General features: G+C 38.8%; 2 protein-coding genes across 2 annotated transcripts; both read left to right on the plus strand.

The window, feature by feature from the left end:
* The first annotated feature begins 7,804 nt into the window (after nucleotides 1-7,804).
* On the plus strand, nucleotides 7,805-15,816 carry LOC119409662 (sialic acid-binding Ig-like lectin 10). Its single transcript, XM_037676563.1, has 9 exons — nucleotides 7,805-8,153; nucleotides 8,892-9,143; nucleotides 9,294-9,551; nucleotides 9,646-9,906; nucleotides 12,592-12,849; nucleotides 13,571-13,843; nucleotides 13,936-14,047; nucleotides 15,207-15,264; nucleotides 15,433-15,816. The coding sequence occupies exons 1-9, from the start codon at nucleotides 7,805-7,807 to the stop codon at nucleotides 15,814-15,816; spliced, it is 2,205 nt and encodes a 734-aa protein (XP_037532491.1).
* Nucleotides 15,817-19,051: 3,235 nt separating this feature from the next.
* On the plus strand, nucleotides 19,052-20,836 carry irgq2 (immunity-related GTPase family, q2). The gene is made up of 2 exons (XM_037676794.1): nucleotides 19,052-19,100; nucleotides 19,695-20,836. Exon 2 carries the CDS (start codon nucleotides 19,697-19,699, stop codon nucleotides 20,834-20,836), a length of 1,140 nt encoding a protein of 379 aa, XP_037532722.1. The 5' UTR covers nucleotides 19,052-19,100; nucleotides 19,695-19,696.
* The last annotated feature ends 1,076 nt before the right edge of the window (nucleotides 20,837-21,912 follow it).

Below are 21,912 nucleotides of genomic sequence, written 5' to 3' on the forward strand. Positions count from 1 at the left end.
TATGTATATATGTATATGTATATATATGTATATATGTATATGTATATGTATGTATACACTTCACGTTCATCCTTATCGAGACAAAGAAGTGTCAATCTGTACAACAATTAGTTGTCTCTATTTAAAATGTAACTTTATTAACATGGACGTATTTTTTCAGGTTTGACTCTGCAGTATGTTTTCTCTGCAAATACCAATTCTGCAAGGATCTTAACTGGCTCAGAATGTGTTTATCAGTCAGAGTCCGTTACCTGTGAGTGCATCAGTGAGGGGTTTTCTTCAACCAGCATCTCATGGCCGCCGTTGAAGGAAAACTTTAACTACACTTTAATCATTTGTGCATCAAACCACTCGGTCAAAAGCATCATGAGTGTGTCTCTAAGAGATCCCAACAAGAACACTGTTGAGTGTGTCAGCATAAATAATGCTAATAAAACAAAAAATTATCTCCCCATCTCGAATAAGTCACAAAAATCAAGTAAGTGTTCACAATGAAAATATTACATCCATAGAAATGTTTTTAATTCTGCTGTATTTAACATGAATATGATTGTCCTTCAGGTTATTCATTTTTCACAAGTTTCTTGAAAAAAATGTCGGGAGATCACAAAACCTTTTTGATTGTGTTTGGAGCTGGAGTTCTGGTTGGAATGTTACTTTTCTCCATCGTTGCTTGTTGTGTCATCAGATGTCACAGGTACCTTAAATTTTATTTTATTATTTCTCTGTAAGTTTTGTACATGCTGAGTCACATCAGTGAAAAGGTTATGACCTCTCCTGGACAATCCAGTTTTGGTTCTGTGTCTAAGTTTGAGTTTCTACATCTTTTCTTGTTTTATTTCTTCTGATTTAGGAAGAATATTTAAACTGTGAAGCAGCAGAAGTGAAACTCTAATTAACTGATCAGAAACGTTGAATAAAATTCAGTTGTAAACTTATTTGCACAATTTAGGTAACACATGTAAAACAAGCAGAAAAGCATGTGATTGTAAAATCAAAATTAAGTGTCAATATTTTAAAAGTAATGTTATTTATTAACAACCTTTTTTTATTCCTATCGCTATTGTAGTGAACTAAGCCTCAGGTCAAATCCTGACCTTGAGGGCCTTCCTGGGACAAGAACTGTATTTCATTGATTTGAGTCCAGAAACACAAAATTAAGTCCACCCAGAGACTTTCTAAGTGTCCTGCACTGATCAATTGAAAGAACACTCTGTTTTTCTATTATCATTACTATCTTACAAATGTCTTGATAATCAAAGTGTGTTAGTTCAAACCATTTTAAATGTTGAAGTGAACTACTCATTTTAAATCAACTGTGAAACAGTATTAATGAATTTTTAATCCTCATTCAAAGTAGAAATCAAGTTAAGGTCTGTTACAGAGTAATTATTCATTTTTCTTGATCTTCTGTCTGAAACACCAGTGTAAGTTGGTCAAAGGTCAAGTTTCGGTCAACTACAAGTTTACTGGAAAGAAATGTCATGTTTAACTTTTTCAGACAGATATGAGATAATTGACTCCACGAAGTCTGGGTCCTTCAAAACATTTTCTATCTGTTCTTAAACAAACTTAATCTTTTTCCTTGACTTTTAATAACCTCTTACATCACTAAAACCACCCCCTGTTCGGTCGATCGACCAATCAGGAAGTTCTGAAAATGAATCGGAAACAGAACTCCTTAAAGGGTTCAACACTTCCTAGTTCAAGGTAGAACGCTGGGAGAACGCTGTGAGAGTGTGGGAGTATGCTGGAATAGAGAATCCAGTGTGCGGAGAGAGAATACAGAGTTCAGAATGCTGGAGAACCACAGCAACTAAGCTGAACGAGAGAAGTTCAGAGGAACTATGAAGAAGTCTGTTCTGGGATGACCTCACGACTCCGAACGGTTCCCTACTATCCTTACGGAGACGCTGGAAAGCGTTTGAAGAGAACTCTACACCGAGGCCGAACTATCGTCTGCAAAGGTAAAAGAGTCGATCTTCAACCGCAAAGTGTACCGTTGGTTAAGCTGGGTCCAGAAGGAGCGTGTTGTTCTGGTTATAACAGACAAATTCCCTCACCCATCTCTCTCAATTTAAACTTCATTTCCATCTTTAAACTCTTCTATCTTGCTAGAAATCATTCCAGATATTTTCAGAAATGTCTGTTGTGAAGCAGGGAAATCATGGCCGTATGGTTTTCCTGACTGTAAAGCTAATTAATTAAGCTGTTGTTGAAATCAATTTGCCAAATTAATGTAAATGTGTGATGTTAAACTTTGATTCTGTTAATAAATGACCGCATTCATTTGATGGGTAAAAGAAAATTAACGTCTCACGTCACATTTAATTTCAATGCACGATATTATTCAGTCCAGAAAAATGAATGAATCCGTTTAATTTATGGATAATATATCACAGATATATGTTCATCTACACTATTTTTAATTGCATGTTATTCTCATGTTCTTGAACTTGTTCATAGAAACAGAATAAAGTCAAGATGTCAGGATGAAGATATGGACCTGGTGACCATTGAGTTGTTTTCTAAGGTATTTATCATTTCACTGTTTATGAAGCAGCTAATAACAATCTTAATGAAAGAAAAGGCAGTTTTTTTGTTTTTACAATAAACACATGTGCATTAAAATGCACAATGCCATTGCCTGATACTACTCAGCATGCCTCAGCAGAAGTATTTGAACAGCTGAAATAGAGGCCTAAAAGCATTTGAGACTAGTACGTCTCTACACTGAAGCTGCACAAGACAAAGGAGTCATAACACCAGAAAGATCTGGAGAAACTTTGATAGGGACTGCCATTGATTTGACAGTACTTTGTGTTGGAGTCCACTCTCAGCTACAATCAAACCAACTCCACAGTGGAACAAACCAGTTATGTTGGTGCTAAGACGGTCTCTTTGGCACGCCCCCTCCTCTGATGTCGGCCCTCTCCCTCGTCGACAGTCATGTCAAACTGGTTCAAAACCAACAAAGTCCATGCTCAATAATCCAAGTATACAATCCATCAATTTTCAGTCAGGTCATCTGGACAGTTTCTTTTTTTGTGCTGAAACCATCTTAGCACCAACATAACTGTTTTGTTCCACTTTGGAGTAAGCTGATTGGGGGATCAGTTTTGTTGTGTGTTTCCTTGACTGATGACACCTTCTGTATGGAAGGTGGAACGTTTCAACACAAAAAACAAAAACAAAAAAACTGTCCAGATGACCTGACTGAAAATTGTTGGATTGTATACCTGGATTATTGAGCATGGACTGTGTTGTTAATGACAAAGATTATTTTCTTTATTTGGTTTTAACACGTTCAACTTTTTTTTCTTGTTTTGCTTAAACTATAACCAACAGCAGAATACAGAACACCTGCAAGAGGAGGATGGGATCCAGGACTTCCAGGATGACCAGATCCAGAACGAAGAAGCAGCAGAAGGAGGTGCTGATTCTGATGGGCAGTTAGCAGCTGAGACGAATGAGCCACCAACAGAGACTGTGTTCTCTGACGTTACTTATACTGATATGGAACCAGCAGAGACTGTGTACTCTGACATTGACTTTTCTGTAATGAAAGAGAGGAATCCTTCTGATGTGGAAAAGAGACAGGACGCCACAGAGACTGAATACGCTGAGATAAAAAAAAGGAGAAACCAAGGAGAGTCAAGACAACAATGAAGAGGACAGTGAAATGTTGGAGGGCAGTGATGGGATGGAGGTGTTAATGGAAGAGGATGAGGAGGTAAAACAGAACCTGTTGGCTGAGGTGGGGGTGAGGGAGGATGTGCCTCTGTACTCCAGTGTAGACGAACTAATGGAGAACTGAAATATGTGCATTGATGATACGTAAAAATATACTTTTTTTCCTGCATTGTTTAAGTTTAATCAGGGAAAAAGATAAGAGAAACCATTGTGTTCATGAAAAAGGGTTTTGTCACATATAATGAATAAATACAGTAGCCCCTTGTTTATTGCGGGTGTTAGGTTCCAACACCCCCCGTAAGTGAAAATCTGTGAAGTAGCGACATTATAATTATTTTAGTATTTATATATATATTAAGGCTTTAGAAGCCCTTCCCACACTCTTGCAATGTTCTAAACTCTTACGTAATTTTAACAACGTACAGTACTGTATATGTAGCTACTAAATTTTACTAACCAGTGCAGGAGGTCCGCATGGGCCGTTTGAAAGAGATGAAAAAAATCCTGATGGGCTCCAAATGGAGCGCCGGACCTTCGTCGGCACGCGTCCTGTTTGGAAGTCCTTGTGGGCCAGCTAAAAGCTCTCAGGTTTACTGCTGAGTCTGGGGGTCCGGTTCTGGTCCAGTTAAGTGCAGCCCTTGAGCACCAAAGCACATTTGGGGGGGGGGGGGGGGGGGGCAGACAGTCGGTTGGATCGCGCTTGAAGGGAGGTGATCGACTGAGTCTGAGTCTGGATGCAAAAAGTCCTGATGGGCTCCAGAAACAGCCCCGGACCTACGGTGGAAAGTCCCTGTTCGGAAGTCCTCATGGGCTGGCTACCAGCTCTCAAGACTCACCGATGGGTCTGGAGATCTGGTTCTGCTCCAGTTCTGCTCCGGTTTGGTGGGTTCCATGTGATTCTCTGCATATGGTGGGTGCTGACGTCACTTTAATAAGTGCCAAACTTTTTCCGATCAGATCAAAACTTTCCTTCTAGTATTTCAGCAGAAGGAAACAGAGCTTCTGGGCGGGGCCCTGTTGGCTTCTGGGAAATGTAGTCATTATGAGTTGGGATACAGTGTAGGCTTATTGAGGAAAAAACTACAAAATGCTGGCACCTCTCAGAAGTATTTTATTTTTATGGTAACTTTTTACTGTATACTGTACTTTTTCCAGTGCTGTACCAATCATGGGTCCTGTACATTTTTTTAACATATATGTTAATGTGCAATGACAAACCGCGATATAGCGAGTCTGCAAAAGTCAAACCGTGAAGCAACAAGGGACTAATGTACATCTATAAAACACAATGGGGGAGGACTCAAGAAGATAGGAAGGTGTGGATTTTACTTATATCTGACAGTCCTGTGAGTTTTTAATCACAGTGTGGTCAGTTTGACCTGAAATTAGCTTTGCTTATAGATTTGTGTCATGTTGACTCTGCAGTGGGATTTACTCAGATATTAAATTTTTTTACAAGAATTTCATGTGCATAGAATGTAAAGGTCAAGCTTTGACTTACTGACAAGAGAGTTTAATGACATTAAGTTCAGATCATTTGAAGTGGGGTTCTGTGGCCAGGTTATGGCTATTTATTATCGTACTTATTTTAGACGGCTCTTTAAACAACCTCAGTTTGAAAAAACAGAGTTTATTTCTAACTGGACTGCAAACTGCCAGTTAGTCCAAGTGAGAACGGGACCAAAGTAGGTTGTCATAATAACTCCCAGTTTCAAAAACTTCATAGAGGGTTATGCAGAGGCATGCTTTAGCTAGCTGCTGCCACTTGCAAATAACTATAGACATATATAAATAAACATGTCATACAAAACTGACAGCACTGAGCAAGCTACTAAAATAGCTTTCATGGGAGTATGGCACGATAGCTTTTTGGAGGTTTCAGGTCTTTTTTAAGACAGCAGCAATCAACTTTAGTCTTGTCCCTGCTCAGAGAAGCTGTTAGCTCTTCATTATGATCAGAAATGGACTCAATTTCTCCAAACTGATGTTCAAAGTGATATCTACAAGTAGATATCACTTGTCAACAATCTCTCCACAGAACCTCACGTCAGAAGATCCGAGCGGATCACAGATGTGTGGGCAGCACCAAACAGACTCACTGAATGTGACAGGCAGGAGATTTAAATATATGGTTCAAAAATGTAATAGAGTATATGAAATAAGCTGCATAGCCTGTGGTCCACAGTCTAACGACTTTTTTTGCAAAAATACAGAACAACTGAAAAGAGTTAACTGTTAAAGTATTTTGATTTGACAATATTTGGACTCTGTGTTGTATAGTTTCTGTGTTGGATTAGTTATAATGACCAGTTGTTTGGATGCATTTTCATTTCCGTGTAAAGAAATGCTGTTTTAATGTATCATTGGTTTGAAGTCTGAAGTTATGTTTGTAAAGTTACTTCCCCTTTTTGTAAGAAAAACCGTGAAGCTGTTAAATAAACGCTGTGCTAATGGAAAGAACATCAGCTCCATGTTTGCACAAAGTTCCTGCATGAAGGTGACCGGTTTAAAACAGAATGATTAAAGATGCTTCCGTTTTGATTCACAACTCGTTTTTAGAACGACAGAAAATTATTTATTTGAATTTCTTCAACCATAATTATTCATCTAATAATGCCTATAGTGCTTTTCACAGTTTACTTTTAGCAGTAAACATAATGCACAGAGAAAATTAAAACAAAACCATAGAAAATAAGTTTATAACTCAAACTCTCATGTATCGCCAACATCACCCGTAGAGCAAACAGGATCTTTGGTTTCTCAAAATGACCACATTACTCATGTTACTGCGTGTGAGAGAGAAACTCCACTTGCCTTTTTTTTCTATAAACAACAACAAATAATTAGTTTATCCTTTTAGCATTATCTAAAAACGTTAAGTCAGGTCCTCTGGATGGATTGTTCTCGTTGAAACGTTTCATGTTTTATCCAGAAGACTTCTTCAGTCTGAGGAGCTGCAACAAACTCAATCTTACATAAGCAGCACCTTCTCAGTGGATCAACCAGTTTGCTGGTGAGATCCAAACTTGTTGGTCACAAGCAAAAGGAGGACCATCAGCTGAACAATATTGCTGCAGCTCCTCAGACTGAAGAAGTCTTCTGGATAAAAGATGAAACGTTTCAACAAGAAGAATCCGTCTAGAGGTCCTGACTTAACTTCTTTAGATCTTTCTACCTGGATTATTGAGCATGCACCAGGATCTTTTAGTGTTATGTTAGCATTATGCTATACTGTTAGCATCTTGGTTAAAACTGCAGCAACGTTATGTTGCAAATGTTGCAGAGTCACGCACACAAAAAGAAGGAAGAGGAAGTAAAGTGAAGAGAAAAACTGTCCGTGTCAAAAAGTGGACCTAAAGAAAGAAAACTGCAGAAGAAAAAGAATCCAGGTAAAACATAACACGCAAAAGTTTTTATTCGTTTTTTTGTTTTTTTTTACTGATAAATATAATTTTAACTTGAATTAAACAGTTAAAGTGTTTTTTCTGGACATTTTTCAAACACTGGGCATTGTCTGTTGAGTAAAACAAATGTAGCGGCTGATATTAGTCAACAAAAGAACAAAAGCTCCAGATATGTTCCTCTGAGAAGCTTTTCTTAACTCGACTGCAGAAGTCAAAATGAACATCAGTATACATTATATGAACAAGTAACATCCTGTGTTAACATCTGTGTTCACAGCTGAGAAGCAGTTCCTCATTCCGTTCCATCAGCCAGACCTCCTGTATATTTACTGCAGTTTTTACTGTTGATCAGAAAGTGACCGGACCTCTAGTTCACCGAGTCAGAATGTTTCTTCTCATCTGGACGGCTCTGCTCTTCACAGCGACGGACATCAGCTCCAGCTCAGGTACAAACTGCAGGTTGTTACAAAAATGAAATATTCCTGAACTTCTAAAGGCATAATACTCAGAGTGACTCTGAAGATGTTGATAAATCGAGCAGCATCCAAACAGCACGTTTATGAAACGGATTTGACAAAAAATAGAACAGAATCATCCAGGATTTTAGACAATAAGCTCAACAACACTTAGATAACCCACACTCTGTTTACCTCTTTAAAATGTTTACCATAAATAGAAGAATATTAGATTTATACCTTTGTATAATAATGTTCTATGTCAGAAGGTCTCACTGCTGTGTGTTTGCATGCTCTGCAGGTCTGAGAGCAAAGCCCACATTAACGATTCCTCCTCTGACAGAAGGAAAGGAGGCCACTCTGACCTGTAAAGCTCCCGATTCCTGCTCTGGTCCTCAATCTAACCCCGAGTTCACCTGGATCTGGGTCCATCCAGGAGAAAATAGCTCTTCCATTGCAGGAAATAAGACAGAAATTCAGAGCTCAAACTCAGCTCTGATATTTAACCCTTCAGCTGAACATCATGGCACTGCGCTCAGCTGTCAGGTCACCTGCTCAAACCGCACATCTGCAGAAGTGACAGTGACTCTGAATGTAACCTGTGAGTAAATGTGCTTTATTTTTATTTATTTATTACACTTACTGTTAAAGTTCTGACTCAACAGGAACAACAAGTCATGCATCTGGAGGGATTATATCATGAAATTAATTTTATGCTTGGAATTGTAGCCTAAAGCTTTTTACCTATTACAAATAACCAGATGTTGTTTTACTGAACTTTCTTTTCCTTTGCGGAGTGTTTTCCAAACTCAATGTCCTGTTTGCAACTCGTTTTTGCATTGTAGGGAATTTGTAAAGGTTTTGCCTTAATTTTAAAAGCGATCATTGGACTCTTTTTTTTTTTAAGACTGTGAGGTGCTTGGTAAATTCAGAGTTATTAACAGATTTTCTTGGAAGCTGTAAAGAAAGTTGAAACGCCAGTGACAAGGACAAGTCCTTAAATCTGTCGTATAATGCTAAAAGTTTGTTTTTATTTTCTGTTAAGTGAGTTCAACTTAATACACTGAAACAAAGCTGCACAATCTGATCCAAACAGTCACACTTTCACAACCTGTGCATGCGAGTATCTGTTCTTTCATGCATGTAGAATATGTTTGTGCAATTACCTACTGCTGCCAGCAGAGGGAGACACACGTTCAACAATTTAGACTGATGGGACTAAAGAGTCATCGGTAAAATCATGTGAACAGAGAAAATGGTTAAAATAATCTAGAAGTTGGACATGAGAAAAAACATTTTAATAACATATTTTAACCTTTTCAAACACCTGTCTTAAAAGATGTGAAGAAGCCAGAAATCAGTGGCGAAGCATCACTTGTGGAGGGCGATGCTCTGAATCTGACCTGCACTGCTGAGAGTTTCCCTCCATCTGTCACCAAGTGGACCAAACAAGGCATCAACAAAACCCTGAGCACAGAAACGGGACCTGCTCTCATCATTCACAACGTGACAGTAGAGAACGCGGGACAGTATTCCTGTGCAGTGGAACATCCGAGCAGCCTGACACAGGACGTTAAAATTACTGTGATAAGTAAGTTAAAATGAGAATCACTCGCTGACCATGCCCCCATGTTAAATTCGTGTTGCATGAATATTTTACATGCATATTCTGAGACGGCACGTTGTGTTTACAACAATGCAAGTGGTTACTTACAAATTCTGTTTAAATCCTGTCTTAAAGTCAAGAAGAAACTTCAAATCACTGGAGAGAAGGACGTAACGGAGGGCCGTTCTCTCAATCTGACCTGCAGCTTGGACAGTTTGCCTCCATCTTTTATCACCTGGACCAAACTTGGCTTCAACTCAACCGTGACCAACGGTACTGGAGCGGCCACGCTTTTTATTCCCAACACGACAGCAGAACATTCTGGACGGTACGTCTGTTCAACAGAACACCTGAACAGCACCCTGACTCAAGAAGTGGATGTACAAGTAAAATGTAAGGCTGTAAAGTGTTCTCATGCATATTGTTTTCTCGTGTTTTCCTATAGCCTGATATTAGTTTGAGCTCATTCTGACGTCTGTTTTTAAAGATGTGAGGAAGCTAAAGGTTTGTGGACGTACAACAGTTAAGGAAGGTGGTACCGTGAACCTGACCTGCACTGTTGACAGCTTCCCTCCATCGATCGTCATGTGGACTAAACATGGCAACTCTCTGATAACTCAAGCTGGACCTGACTCTGGATCATCTAGTTTAGTTATTCACAATGTGACTGTAGAAGACTCTGGACTATATTTCTGCACAGCACACTACTTGACCGCCCTGACTCAAGACGTTAACATAAGTGTGATCTGTAAGTAAACCTAACAATCGTACTTAAATATTTAAAAAAAAAAGTTTTATTTTCTCTTTTTAAATGGTTGGCTTTAAGATATCCTTCTTTTTTGTCTTTAAATAGTAACAACCACCTAACATTATGAGCTTTAAAACATACAATTTTATAAAAGAGCATCCTGATTCATGCTCATTAATCCAGGAAAATATCTAACAAACTTAAGTCAGGTCCTCTGGACGGATTCTTCTTCTTGAAACGTTTTGTCTTTTATCCAGAAGACTTCTTCAGTCTGAGGAGCTGCAATAAGTCAGAGTTTCTTTATTTGTCATTCGCACCTCATGTGGTACATGTGGTGGAACGAAATTGTGTACACAGGGTCCCAGTTACATCCAACAATAAAATGTAAAAGAAAAACAGTAATAAGATCTAAGATATGAACTAAGAAAAACATTAACTAAAAATACGCTAAACACAAATAGCATAAAAACAATATGTCGAACAGCAGCACGAACATGAGTCTGTGTGAGCAGATGAGCACGCATGAACACAGCAACATGAAACAGATCAGCAGCAACATGAAACAGATCAGCAGCAACATGAAACAGATCAGCAGCAACATGATGTGATATTTCCCAGTGATTATTCTGGTTAGATATTCATGAGTCTAACAGCCTCAGGGTAGAAGCTGTTCCTCAGTCTAATGGTTCTACACTTAATGCTCCTCAACCTCCTTCCTGAGGGGAGTGGGGCAAAAAGTGTGTGTGCTGGGTGAGTGGGGTCCTTCTTGATGCAGGTGGCTCTCTTCCTGCATCTGGAGGTGTAGATGTCTGTGATCTTGGGGAGACTGACTCCAACAGTCTTCTGTGCAGCCTTCACCACTCTCTGCAGAGCTTTTCTTTCTGCAGCTGTGCAGCCTCCATGCCACACGTTGATGCTGGAGCACAGGATGCTCTCCACTGCACACCAGTAGAAGGAGGTGAGCACTGAGGTTCCCAGACCAGCTCGTCTCAGCCTCATAAACAGCAACTGCTCGTAGTGGATCAACCAGTTTGCTGGTGACAGCCAGAACTAGCTGTTCACGTGATAAAGGAGGACCATCAGCCTAATAATAGTTAATGCCCTGGTGGCTGCTTGCTATTCACAGAAGGCTGAGTGACACTAACAATAACAGTATTGAAAGAAGGGGACAGTTTTTTACCTTTCAACCTCCAGTCAGTGGACACACGCAGCCGATGATCTGGTGATCCATCGGGAACTTAATGGGAGAGTTTGTTTTACCTCTTTCAGCTGGCCAGTCAGACCTGAGCCTGACACATCAGCAGGTTGCACTGTTCTGGCTTTGTAGAGTGAGTTCTCCTGTTTTTAGCTTTTGTTTAATACTTTCCAGTTCCAATATGTCACTTGTTGTGGGTTAATTTCAAATCCTAATCTGTGTGATAAGAGGAGCAAAGCAGAGTGGGCGGGGCCACATTCACAATTGTTGTGCAATGCGCCAGCGCTACTCTCTCTTTTCACAGTCTGATGAACTTCGTGCTGCTGTTCGGTGTATTGTTTCTGTACTATTAGTACTTAGTGTATTCTTAGTTTAGCACATTTCTTTGTTCATATCTTAGATCTTAGTACTGTTTTTCTTTTACATTTTATACTTTTGTTGGATGTAACTGGGACCCCGTGTACACAATTTCGTTCCACCACATGCACCACATGTGCTGCGAATGACAATAAAGAAAGCTTGACCTTGACCTTCTGCCCTCTGTTTTATTTCTTTCCTCATCCTCTCAACATGTAAACTTACTGCCTCCTCCTCTACAAGTCGATTAGCACAATTTTATATTGTGCATTCCTATTTAGTTTTCTTTGTGCTCTACGATTCGTAAAACCTCATCAAAAGCCCGAGACCGACCCGACCCGCCCATCAAGCCCATCATTTTGGCCCGACCTTCAGGTCAGGTTGGGCACGGGTCAGAAATCACAACTCTACCTCTCGTTAGTCGCTCTATGTATTGTGCGTTTCCTTATTGTTCCGAGTATCCCTTGTGTCATCGTGTTCTGTTCTCCCTCTTCTGTGCTAACAAGTTTAAGTTTTGCTGCCACGTCAGCCTTTGTTTCTTTTTTTATCTAAGTAAATTATTAATTTATACCGTTACTTTGAGCTTTCTGAGTTCTGTGTGCACTTTGAGTCCAACAAAACCAACAGATCATGATAGTTCTGGATGTCACCAGCAAACTGGTTGATCCACTGTGAGAAGGTGATTTTTATAAGACTGAGTTTGTTGCAGCTCCTCAGACGGAAGACGACTTTTGGACAAAAGACAAAACGTTTCAACAAAGAAGAATCCGTCCAGAGGACCTGACTTGACTGTGTTAGATTTTGTTAAAGAGATTTAAAGTCTTTAATCTGACAGAAACATTTAGTTTCATTTAGTATAATAACCAGCAATATTAAAACTATGACACTCTCTTTCTGCTCTAATGTATTTTATGGAATTAGGACATTATAACAGTTGTATATACAACCTCAGATGAGTAACAACATATGACGGAGAGAATGTCATCATTTAGTTCACAAAAAACAAGCTAAAATACAAAACGTTGTGTGGAAAACTAGGTCCAAACATAATGCTTTCATGAAACATAAATAAATGAACGTGTCCAAACTTTTAAGTTCTTTTCAAATAATGTGTTTTAAAGCTCGTCCTAAAGATCGGAGGAGCCTGAAAATTACCGGAGAGACGGTTGTAACGGAGGGTCGGGTTCTGCAGCTGGCCTGCAGGGTTGACAGCTGGCCTCGGGCCGTCATCACCTGGACTGAGCTTCGGTTCAACACAACGTTACAAAACGGCACCGGAGCAACTTCACTCATCGTTTATAATGTGACAGCTGAGCACAGTGGACTGTACAGATGTACAGCGAAACATCTGGACAACACTCTCATGGACGAAGTCGACATCAAAGTGAAGAGTAAGCATGAATCGTAGCTGCTCTTCAAGACTTTTGTCATTTTTATTAGATGTTTTAGAAATCTAACTTTTGGGAAGAAAATATTATAAATAGGGCATATTATTCTTATTTTACTGAACCTGTTGTTCTGTCAACTAGAAGATTTAGCTTCTTTATTTTTATATTCAACATTCACTTTGGTCTGGACTTCAAGCGTTGTAATTATCCAGATCTCTCACGTGCACAAGAGCTTCTTAAAGCACTGACAGAAAGCGTTATAAAAGAACAGAAGACACAGATCAGCATCATTTCACCTTTTCAAAATACTGGTTGAACTTTATTTTTTTCAACCCACAAAAACATGGAGTTATAAAACAGTATTGCTTACGCTTACTACTGTAAGTATATTTGTGACCTCAACAGTCCTGCACTGACTTAATTAAATTAAATTTAGGTTTTTATTTTACCGATTAAAATAAATATCAACATAATAATAGTACATGTTCCAAGAAGCATTGCAAGCGCTTGAAATGTTTTACCATGACAGAATAAAATCACAAGTAGAACGTGTGGAAGGTTTGGTGGTTAATTCAACGTAAACACAATTTCAAACTCTATTTTGATGCAATGACAAGAAACCTACAAATCCCTCTAAGGGAAATGGTTCAGAAAGTAGTGTTGTATGGTTCTGTCATCCTTTACTCTTCAGTGTTTTTGATGTTACTCTCCTGCCTCCGTGCAGTGCTCCCTCAGATCCTGAAAGAGTCGGTGTGTGAGGCTCAGTTGGACGTTCTGACCTGCGTGTGCATCAGTCAGGGGCTTCCTTTACCCACCATCAAATGGCTGCTGTCAGAGAACCAAACCGAGTACTCGTTTCATACTGCAGTGTCAAATCACACTGTCAAAAGCACCCTCACTGTTACCCACCACAGCTGGCGTCCAGCTGTGTGTGTCAGCGGGAATGAAAACGGGGAAACAAAAGAGATTCTCGTTATAAAACAAGTGGATGAAGAAGGTAACATAACTGAAGATTGGTAAATAATTTAAAACAGCCTTTCTGAACTACTGTCAAGTTTTATTAACCTTTTTTTCTTTTTATTATTGTAGGCCGAATCAGCAAACTGTTCAGAACGGTCACCCAGCTTCGAACAGCTGTTCCCTTCCTGGCTGGAACGTTACTTTCAGCTCTTATTTTCTGTTTGTTCATGCTGTGCTGCAGGTAACCGAACGGTTCATGTTTTTCATGAATATCTTTGTTTATGCATGACATTTATTATGTGTATCTTAAAAGGTGCTCATCGCAAACCATAAAATAAAAATCTATCCCAAGCCAGATTAAACAGTGCAGTTTGAAGCGGGTGTGTGTTCAGTAAACAAAGCACTCGGCTGAATCTGAGGCTTAAACCACACGACTGACCTACGTCAGGCTGCTCGTAGGCCCGTGTGGGTAAACAAATATGGCGGAAGCAGACTAGAATAAAATTGAGTTGTTTGAAGAATGAATCTGCTAAATGTGAAAGAAAAGAGAAAGATTAAGACAATTGTCAGTAATAAATATTGAGCTTTAGCAGAGCAGTGGAGCACCATAATGACTGAGCTCAGTATTCAAACACAGCGTCTGATAAAACCCCTGCTGGACTCTTAAGTTTTCTAAACTCTAACACTTGGAAAGTTTATATCTTCAATTGTAATTTATCTCCAGTCCATGATGCTAATAAATGGCCTATTATTTGATCAGGCCAGATGAGGGTCGGCTTTTCTACAACAACACAATTTGGTGTGAAATATTTGAAGAGTAGATTTTAGTAGTGTGCCCAAACCAATTTATCATCTTGGTTATATTTTCAACAACATAATAAAAATGAAAAACAGGTGAAATGCATCCCATTTAGTTTGATTTAGACTGTTTAAAAAACATATTTGCATACTTTACTCAACAAGCCTAAGCATAAATATCTACCAATATGTCCAAACTGTCAGTTTTTCTATAGACATTGTGATTGTTGTCCTATTTTTATTCACTTTGCTCTTTAAATAGATTTTTAAAAAATGCATAGTTGTTGGCAGTTGTTCACAATTTTTGCTTACAAACTTTGACTTTAGAGGCACAATAACTTTCAACATGAGGGGAGAAAACAAGTGCATGATTTGTTTCTTACTTTATGATCATTTTTTTCCCCGGTCTTTATAACATTGCACAGAGTAACTTTAACTATAAAACAACCAAATATGTAAATTTATACTTTGATAGATTGACAGAAGTAAATTATTTGGTAATTAAAACACTGGGCCAATAATAGCATTACAGTGATTGTTACAGGTAAACATTTTATTTTCGGTTTATCATTAAGTTTAATGTTTGACATTTTATATTTAAGATGTCTCCCCAGGAAAAAACAGCAGGCTAAAGAAAGTACCACTGAGACTCTGGAGATGGTTTGTGTTTTTATTTATTCAGCACATTTAAGTCACTTTGGCGACATCTAGTGGCTAAAATGCACAACTGCAGGCCATGGCCAAATTAAAATTGGTGTTTTAATTTAGGTTGTCTAAAAACCCTTTTATTTAGCCTTTAAATTTAATTTATGTTGTGATATGTAACAGATTGTCTGCAGCTTAACTTTAACTAATATTATTTGCATTCTTCACCTCCAGACAAATGATGGCCGAGTCATGGAATATGAACAGATCCAGGCTGAAGGAACAGCTGGAGCAGCTGAAGAGGCTGAAGCTGGAGGGTCAGATGTAGAGTACTCCGATATTAAACTGTTGATGTTGAAGAAAAATACATCAACGGGGACGAAATGGAAGAAACAAGAGAGTGAAGATACAAAGTGCATGTATGCAAAAATTAAGTTAAAAGAAAAAAAAACACAGGCAAATGAGGACAAAGAGGAAGAGGAGCTGAGACTCGATGTGCAAGAAGTGCCTGAAGGTGAAGATGTAGCTGTGTACTCCACTGTGAAGGAGCAAATTGACCAGAGCTAAGAAAGTATGGCTGTGATTAATTTTGATTTGTTTACATATTGTTGTCAAAAAGCCTAAAGTCTACAGGCAAAGAATGATAAAACACATATTTTCTTAACATGAAATGTGCTACATAAAGAGCAGGAAACAGTTCACGTTGACTTGATTATGATATATATATTTTTTGCATTTCAAAGGAACTGTGCCCCACATTTATGCAAAATGATCATCTATTGCGTGTGTTTAAAAAAAAATAAAATAAAGCAATATGACTGTTTTAAATTCACTGTAAACTACTACGACTAAAGAGAAAACAGTTCTCAAAAAGATTTGCTGTCTCCCGACAACTTGACAAGAAATCTGTGTGTGAAAAGACGAGAACCTTAAATAAGATCTGACACCCTGAGCAGATGTTACATGTTTTGCATTCTTGGTTCCTCTTAACGGAGTGAAGTGAAACTCTGAGCGACACATTAAAGGCTTCTTAAACACCAGAGCGTGTCTCCATAACTTTATTCCCCTTTATTTAAAATAGACTAGTAAAGTAAGAAGTTTTACTGTAAATGAAAAGCAAACCTTCAGAAAGATATTTTTGTGCATTAACTCATGACTAAAAGTGGGTTGAGGCAGACAAACTGGTCTTTACTATCATATTAATTATTATTATTATTATATCAAATGTAATTACACAATAAAATCTATTCATTTAATGTTTACAACGTACAAACTTTATCTTCAGCATTGTGTTCAGTGAAAGAAAATTGTGTTTTTTGTTTGCTTTTTTTGGTTTTTCAATGTGCTACATCTAAAACTATTTATATTTTGTATTAATTTGTCATTACACGGGTAAGACAAAATTTGAAGCTGCATCTTATGAATGGATTAATTGAGTCAGTTTACCTTTAAATTGCATTTGAGCTCATTCATGAACATATTGAAGGTTTAAAATGAGTTATTTCATGTCAGACTGTCCATTTTGTTGAAGAATTGTACATTATTTGCTGTAGATATGTATTTACCAGTGAGGGTTTACACAGTAACACAGATAACATCTAACAGCAATAATGTAAACTGTACAGACATGCGGACTCATTTTCAAGAGAGACCTGTTTAGGACAGACAACATATATAGTGCGATAAACAACAATATACAACAATAAAAGCAGCTAAAAACAATAGTAATAAAAACAACAAAGTCAAAGTGCCATATAAAACAAGGTAAAATACTGAAAACAAGAACATATTCGCTTAGATTTTTCTATTGACTATCAAAATCCCTTAAAGAAATCAAAGTGGACGTTGCGGGAGCAGAGTATAAAAGGCCTTTTTGCCAAGTTCAGTTCACATTGAGGGAACGCTGCAGGTAATGGTGGCCTGAGAGCGCACGCTGTAACTGCACTGACGATGTGAGATGTGAGAGGAGATGTATGAAGGCAGCAGACCAAGGAGTGATTTATAGATGAAAATGAACCAGTGTGAGAGCCTACATGAAGATAATGATGATCAACTGACCAATGAGTACAGAGTGCAGTTATGGATACGGTAGTTACAACCAGTTATGAATCTTAGCGCACCATGATAGACAGCCTCCAACATCTGCAGTGAGCTGGCAGGGGCATTCATGTAAATAATGTCACCATAATCGATAGCTACTAGGAAAGTGGCAGCTACAAGCAGTTTCCTGGCATTCAGAGTTAAACAAGATCTGATTCTGAAAAATGAACTTAGTTTCAAATTCAGTTTCTTTCACAGGTTTTCATTATGTGATTTAAAAGAGAGATGCGCATCAACCAAAATTCCCAAGTATTTGTAAGAATCCACAAACTCAATAAGAACACGATGCATAGATGAGATAAAGGGAAGAACTGCTGGGAACGTCTTTCTGTTTGAAAACAACATCCACTTGGTTTTATCAGAATTTAGCACCAGTTTGAGACAGAACAAGTCTGACTGAATGATGTCAAATGCAGAGACTGTAGAAGCTGGAAAACCTTGTCAGATGTGTTAGCTTGACAATAAACAATTGTATTGTCAGCATAGAGATGCAAGGGGGCATCAGGAATTATTTGACCTATAAATTGCTTGTGTAAATTGTAAAAAAAAAAGAAAAAAAAAGTGGGTCTTAAAACTGAGCCCTGTGGCACACCATTAGTGACCTGAGCCCTGTGGCACACCATTAGTGACCATTAAAGAGCTAAATGAAGTACCATTGTGTTGAACACATTACCTCCAATCTGAGAGAGAGAGAGAGAGAGAGAGAGAGAGAGAGAGAGAGAGAGAGAGCGAGAGAGAGAGAGAGAGAGAGAGAGAGAGAGAGAGAGAGAGAGAGAGAGAGAGAGCCAACCAACCAACCAACCAACAGTGTGATCTGAGAAACCAATATCTGAGGGATCAAGGTTCATGCTCAGTAATCCAGGTAAAGATATCCAACAATGTTCAGTCACGTCATCTGGAAACTCCTTTTTTTTTGTTGAGAGACGTTTTGGCCTCCATCTGAAGGGCTTCACCAATCTGAGAAGTCAATACAAACTGTTTTCCTCACCAAGCAGTACACTCCTACAATGGACCAAACAGTTTGCTGGTGATAAGATGGTTTCTGGGGGCCGTCCTCTCCCCCGTCGACTCCCCCAGGCAACCCTAGCCAAAGTGGTTCAAGACATCAAAGTTCATGCTTAATAATCCAGGTAATGAAATTCAACAATGTTCAATATCTGAGAGCTTATGGCATAAGATATATTCTAGACCTTTTAACACTTTAGAAACCCCACTAATAGAGAACGGGGAAATGAGAAGGTATGCTACTGTGGTGCGACTTGTAGGAGAAGTAGATGATTTACCATAAAAACATATCAAATAAGGAACTGGAGGCAACAAAATATCTGTTGAAACAACTTAGCATCTTTTACTTATTTGACACAGGCACAGAGTCAACAAATAATTGGGATGGCAGATCAGAGGAGTGAGAGCTGCCAGAAAGAGATGTGATGGTTTGCCAGACACACTGGGTCATTCAGATCTTTGGTGGTCTGAGAGAAATAGTAATCTTGTTTTGCAGCTTTAATGAAAGCTGTACAGTGATTCCGTAATTGATGAAATTGTACTTGTTCAATCAGTGTAAATAAACAAGTAGGTGGTTTAACTGCACACACATGGTATGAGATTTACCTGAGATTAGATTAAGGTTTAACCAACAGGATTAGAAAGTTCCACTAGCTGACGAGCTTTAAATAGATCAACCTGCAGGAGCTGCAGACGATTCAGTAAAATATTTCAACCTGCCAGCTGCTTCAGCTCTGGACACCCAGGTGAGCCTGTTTAACTTTATTAAAATAAAACTTTGTCATTGCAGTTTTAACATGGATCGTTAGATAAGGTGCAGAGGACCTGGGGACCATTAGTTGATGTGTCACACATGTAGAACTGCAGTAAAATGTCCATTTCTTTGTTAGAATTTTTGCAGCAACTCACCAAAACATCCCAGATCATTTTATGAAATTGTTTTAAGATCTTCAGAGAATATCATTGATCATGTTCGGAGAACCTTTGAAAACTTTAAATATATTCTTCTTAAAAATATTTACTGAAACAATATATTAGCGAAATTAGTCTCTTACTCAAAAATTTACATGTAATCTGTCTATGCATGGATTTGTATTAAAATTGTATCAATAGAAATATATAGGATGTACAGTATGTATTTCCCAAGATAAGTGTTAACTACATCAAATGATTTGAAGTTGGGTAGAACGTAACACAAATGAATTGGTAAAAATGTCCTAAAAAATCAAGATAGTGGTTTGAGAAAAAAAATCTAATGTCCCTATTTTGACATAAATCATTCAGATTTTAAAAACCCTAAACGTTCACATTTATAGACTTCCATCTTTGCTTCCTTGTAGGAATGGCTGATGTCTTCAGAAGCCTGAGCCTCCTAGAAACCCTCAAAGAGTCCATAGAAAGCAACAAGTTGTCAGATGTGAAGGACGCAGTGGAGGATCTCCTCATCAGCAGGATCAACTTGGCTGTATTGGGGGACCGTGGAGATGAAAAAGCTTCCTTCATCAACTCCCTTCGTGGCCTCGGACCTGATGATGAGGGCGCAGCTCCATCTCCGTCTCCCTTTGCTCTGGAGGAAGTGGCTGGCTACCCAAACCCCAAACACCCTGACTTCCGCCTGTGGGATCTGCCACCTGTCCCCACAACGTCCCCATTTGAACCAGAGGGATACATGAGCAGATTGAAGCTCCTCCGTTACAATGCTGTCTTCATGACGTTCACCCAGAAGCTCCAACCCAACAGTGTGGAGGTTTTCTTGGAGGCTCGTTCTCTGCAACGACAAACTGTCTACTTTGTTCTCTTATGTTCTGTCAAAGACACAGAGAAGAACCTGGAAGACAAGAGGAAAGCTGCTCTGGAAGTGCTAAATTCACAGGGTGTAAAACAACCGAAAGTCTTCCTGGTCAGACCGTCCACCCTGGAGAAGCTTGACTTCCCTGATCTCTTGGTGGACTTGAGTAAAGACCTTCCAGAGATCCGAGCTCACGCCCTCCTGTTGGCCCTCCCAGCTATCACCCCAACACTGGTCACCCAGAAAAAGGAGGCATTCAAAGCCCTCATCTGGGCAGCTGCTTCTCTATCTGGCGGGATGTCAGCCATTCCCGTTCCACTTGTAGCATCCATGGTGGACTCGAGCATAGCCGTGAGGATTCTGACAAAAGCACAGTTATCTCTGTGCCTGGATGATGAATCGGTTGAGCGACTGGCCCGGCAGAGAAACCTAGAGGCAGCAGTTCTGAAAAGACTGAGAACTTGTGCGCTGTCAGTGGAGGTCACCAAAGGAGAAGTGAAAAGACGGCTCGCAGCGGCGGAGAAGGAATTGTCTACGGTTTCGTCAAAGTTACTGGAAATGGCGATGCCTCGACACGCTCGGTCTGCCGGCCGCTCCTTCACGGCGATGCTGCAGACGTTGAACGGTGCTGTTGATGAGATGACTGCTGATGCTGAGAAGATAGTGGCGGCAGCTCTGGGAGAGGGGAAATGAGTTCAGAAATGGGTTTTTTTGTTGTTGTTTGTGTTTCCTGTCTCTTTGCACTGAGGCCTCACTTCTATACTTGCAAAATAGATAAAATACTTTGAAACAGTATTTGTTCACTCAGTGTTGGAAAGAAGATTGCAAATAACATAAATCTGAACTAATTTAGTACCATAAGTTTCTCTTTGCCCGTAAATGAGACCTCACCCACCCTGACCTGAAGCTTTCAGTGATAAAGATTTCAATACAGGAAGTGAGAGGCGGTTCAATGAACGCGTCCGAGCACGACAAAAAAAATAATATTTTATTATCGCAGAACTATTAACGATTTGGTGTTCGCCCACTCGGGTGCTTGCAGATGCAAATCTTGGTTCTGTGAACTGTTAAACTTCCTTTTTTATCAAAAATCTTGTTTTTGCTTTGGGAGGGAAAAGGGCTGCACGCTACCAGAAGTAAAGTCTTCTGAGGTATGAAAAAATTACTTTTGTTTATATAAAAAAAGATTTTAGTCAAAAATAAAGTGTTTAAACCCTAAAAAATACATCTAAGTCTGTGTTAGAGATATCTAGCTTTCTGTTCAGATTGTTTTAACCTTCTTGGGTTCAAATAACCCATGGGTCATGCTGACACAAGTGCAGGTTAAAATAAAAAATATGATCTGAATTTACTACCTGAAAAAAAGGAGACAAACAAAAAGCTATGTTACAATTGGTCAAAATTTTAAAGCTGTGTTTTAATGATGTATGTTGTATCAAAAGTAATATATCCGTATGTTTTTCATCATCACAATAAATGACTCAATGCGTAAAACAAAAATAGACTTCTGTTGCTGTCAATCTGAAAACAGAAAATTGCGTCAGTTTTCCCTGAATGCATGGCTGATTAAGCATAAAAAAGAAGAAGTCATACTCTTCCATTTTATCTTCTTCTTCATCATAAAAGAAAATCTAATTTAATTGTTACAAACCACATGGCAGAGTTTTTAGTTTGAGCTGTGATGTTATAAAAATAATTATCACCATGTACAACTGTTTACAAGAATTGATTCCTTTCCTATATGCCAAAATGTTTTCCTAAGATTTTTA

The sequence above is a fragment of the Nematolebias whitei genome, chromosome 5 (genome assembly GCF_014905685.2).
Source record: "Nematolebias whitei isolate Nwh7 chromosome 5, NemWhi1, whole genome shotgun sequence".
NCBI lineage: Eukaryota > Metazoa > Chordata > Actinopteri > Cyprinodontiformes > Rivulidae > Nematolebias > Nematolebias whitei.

Excerpts from the sequence above, each read along its gene's own strand:
- LOC119409662 (XM_037676563.1), top strand. The coding sequence starts at position 7,805 with ATGTTCTATGTCAGAAGGTCTCACTGCTGTGTGTTTGCATGCTCTGCA. Across the intron at positions 8,154-8,891 it reads AGTGACTCTGAATGTAACCT|ATGTGAAGAAGCCAGAAATC; the intron begins GTGAGTAAATGT and ends CTGTCTTAAAAG. Across the intron at positions 9,552-9,645 it reads AGTGGATGTACAAGTAAAAT|ATGTGAGGAAGCTAAAGGTT; the intron begins GTAAGGCTGTAA and ends CTGTTTTTAAAG.
- irgq2 (XM_037676794.1), top strand. The coding sequence starts at position 19,697 with ATGGCTGATGTCTTCAGAAGCCTGAGCCTCCTAGAAACCCTCAAAGAG.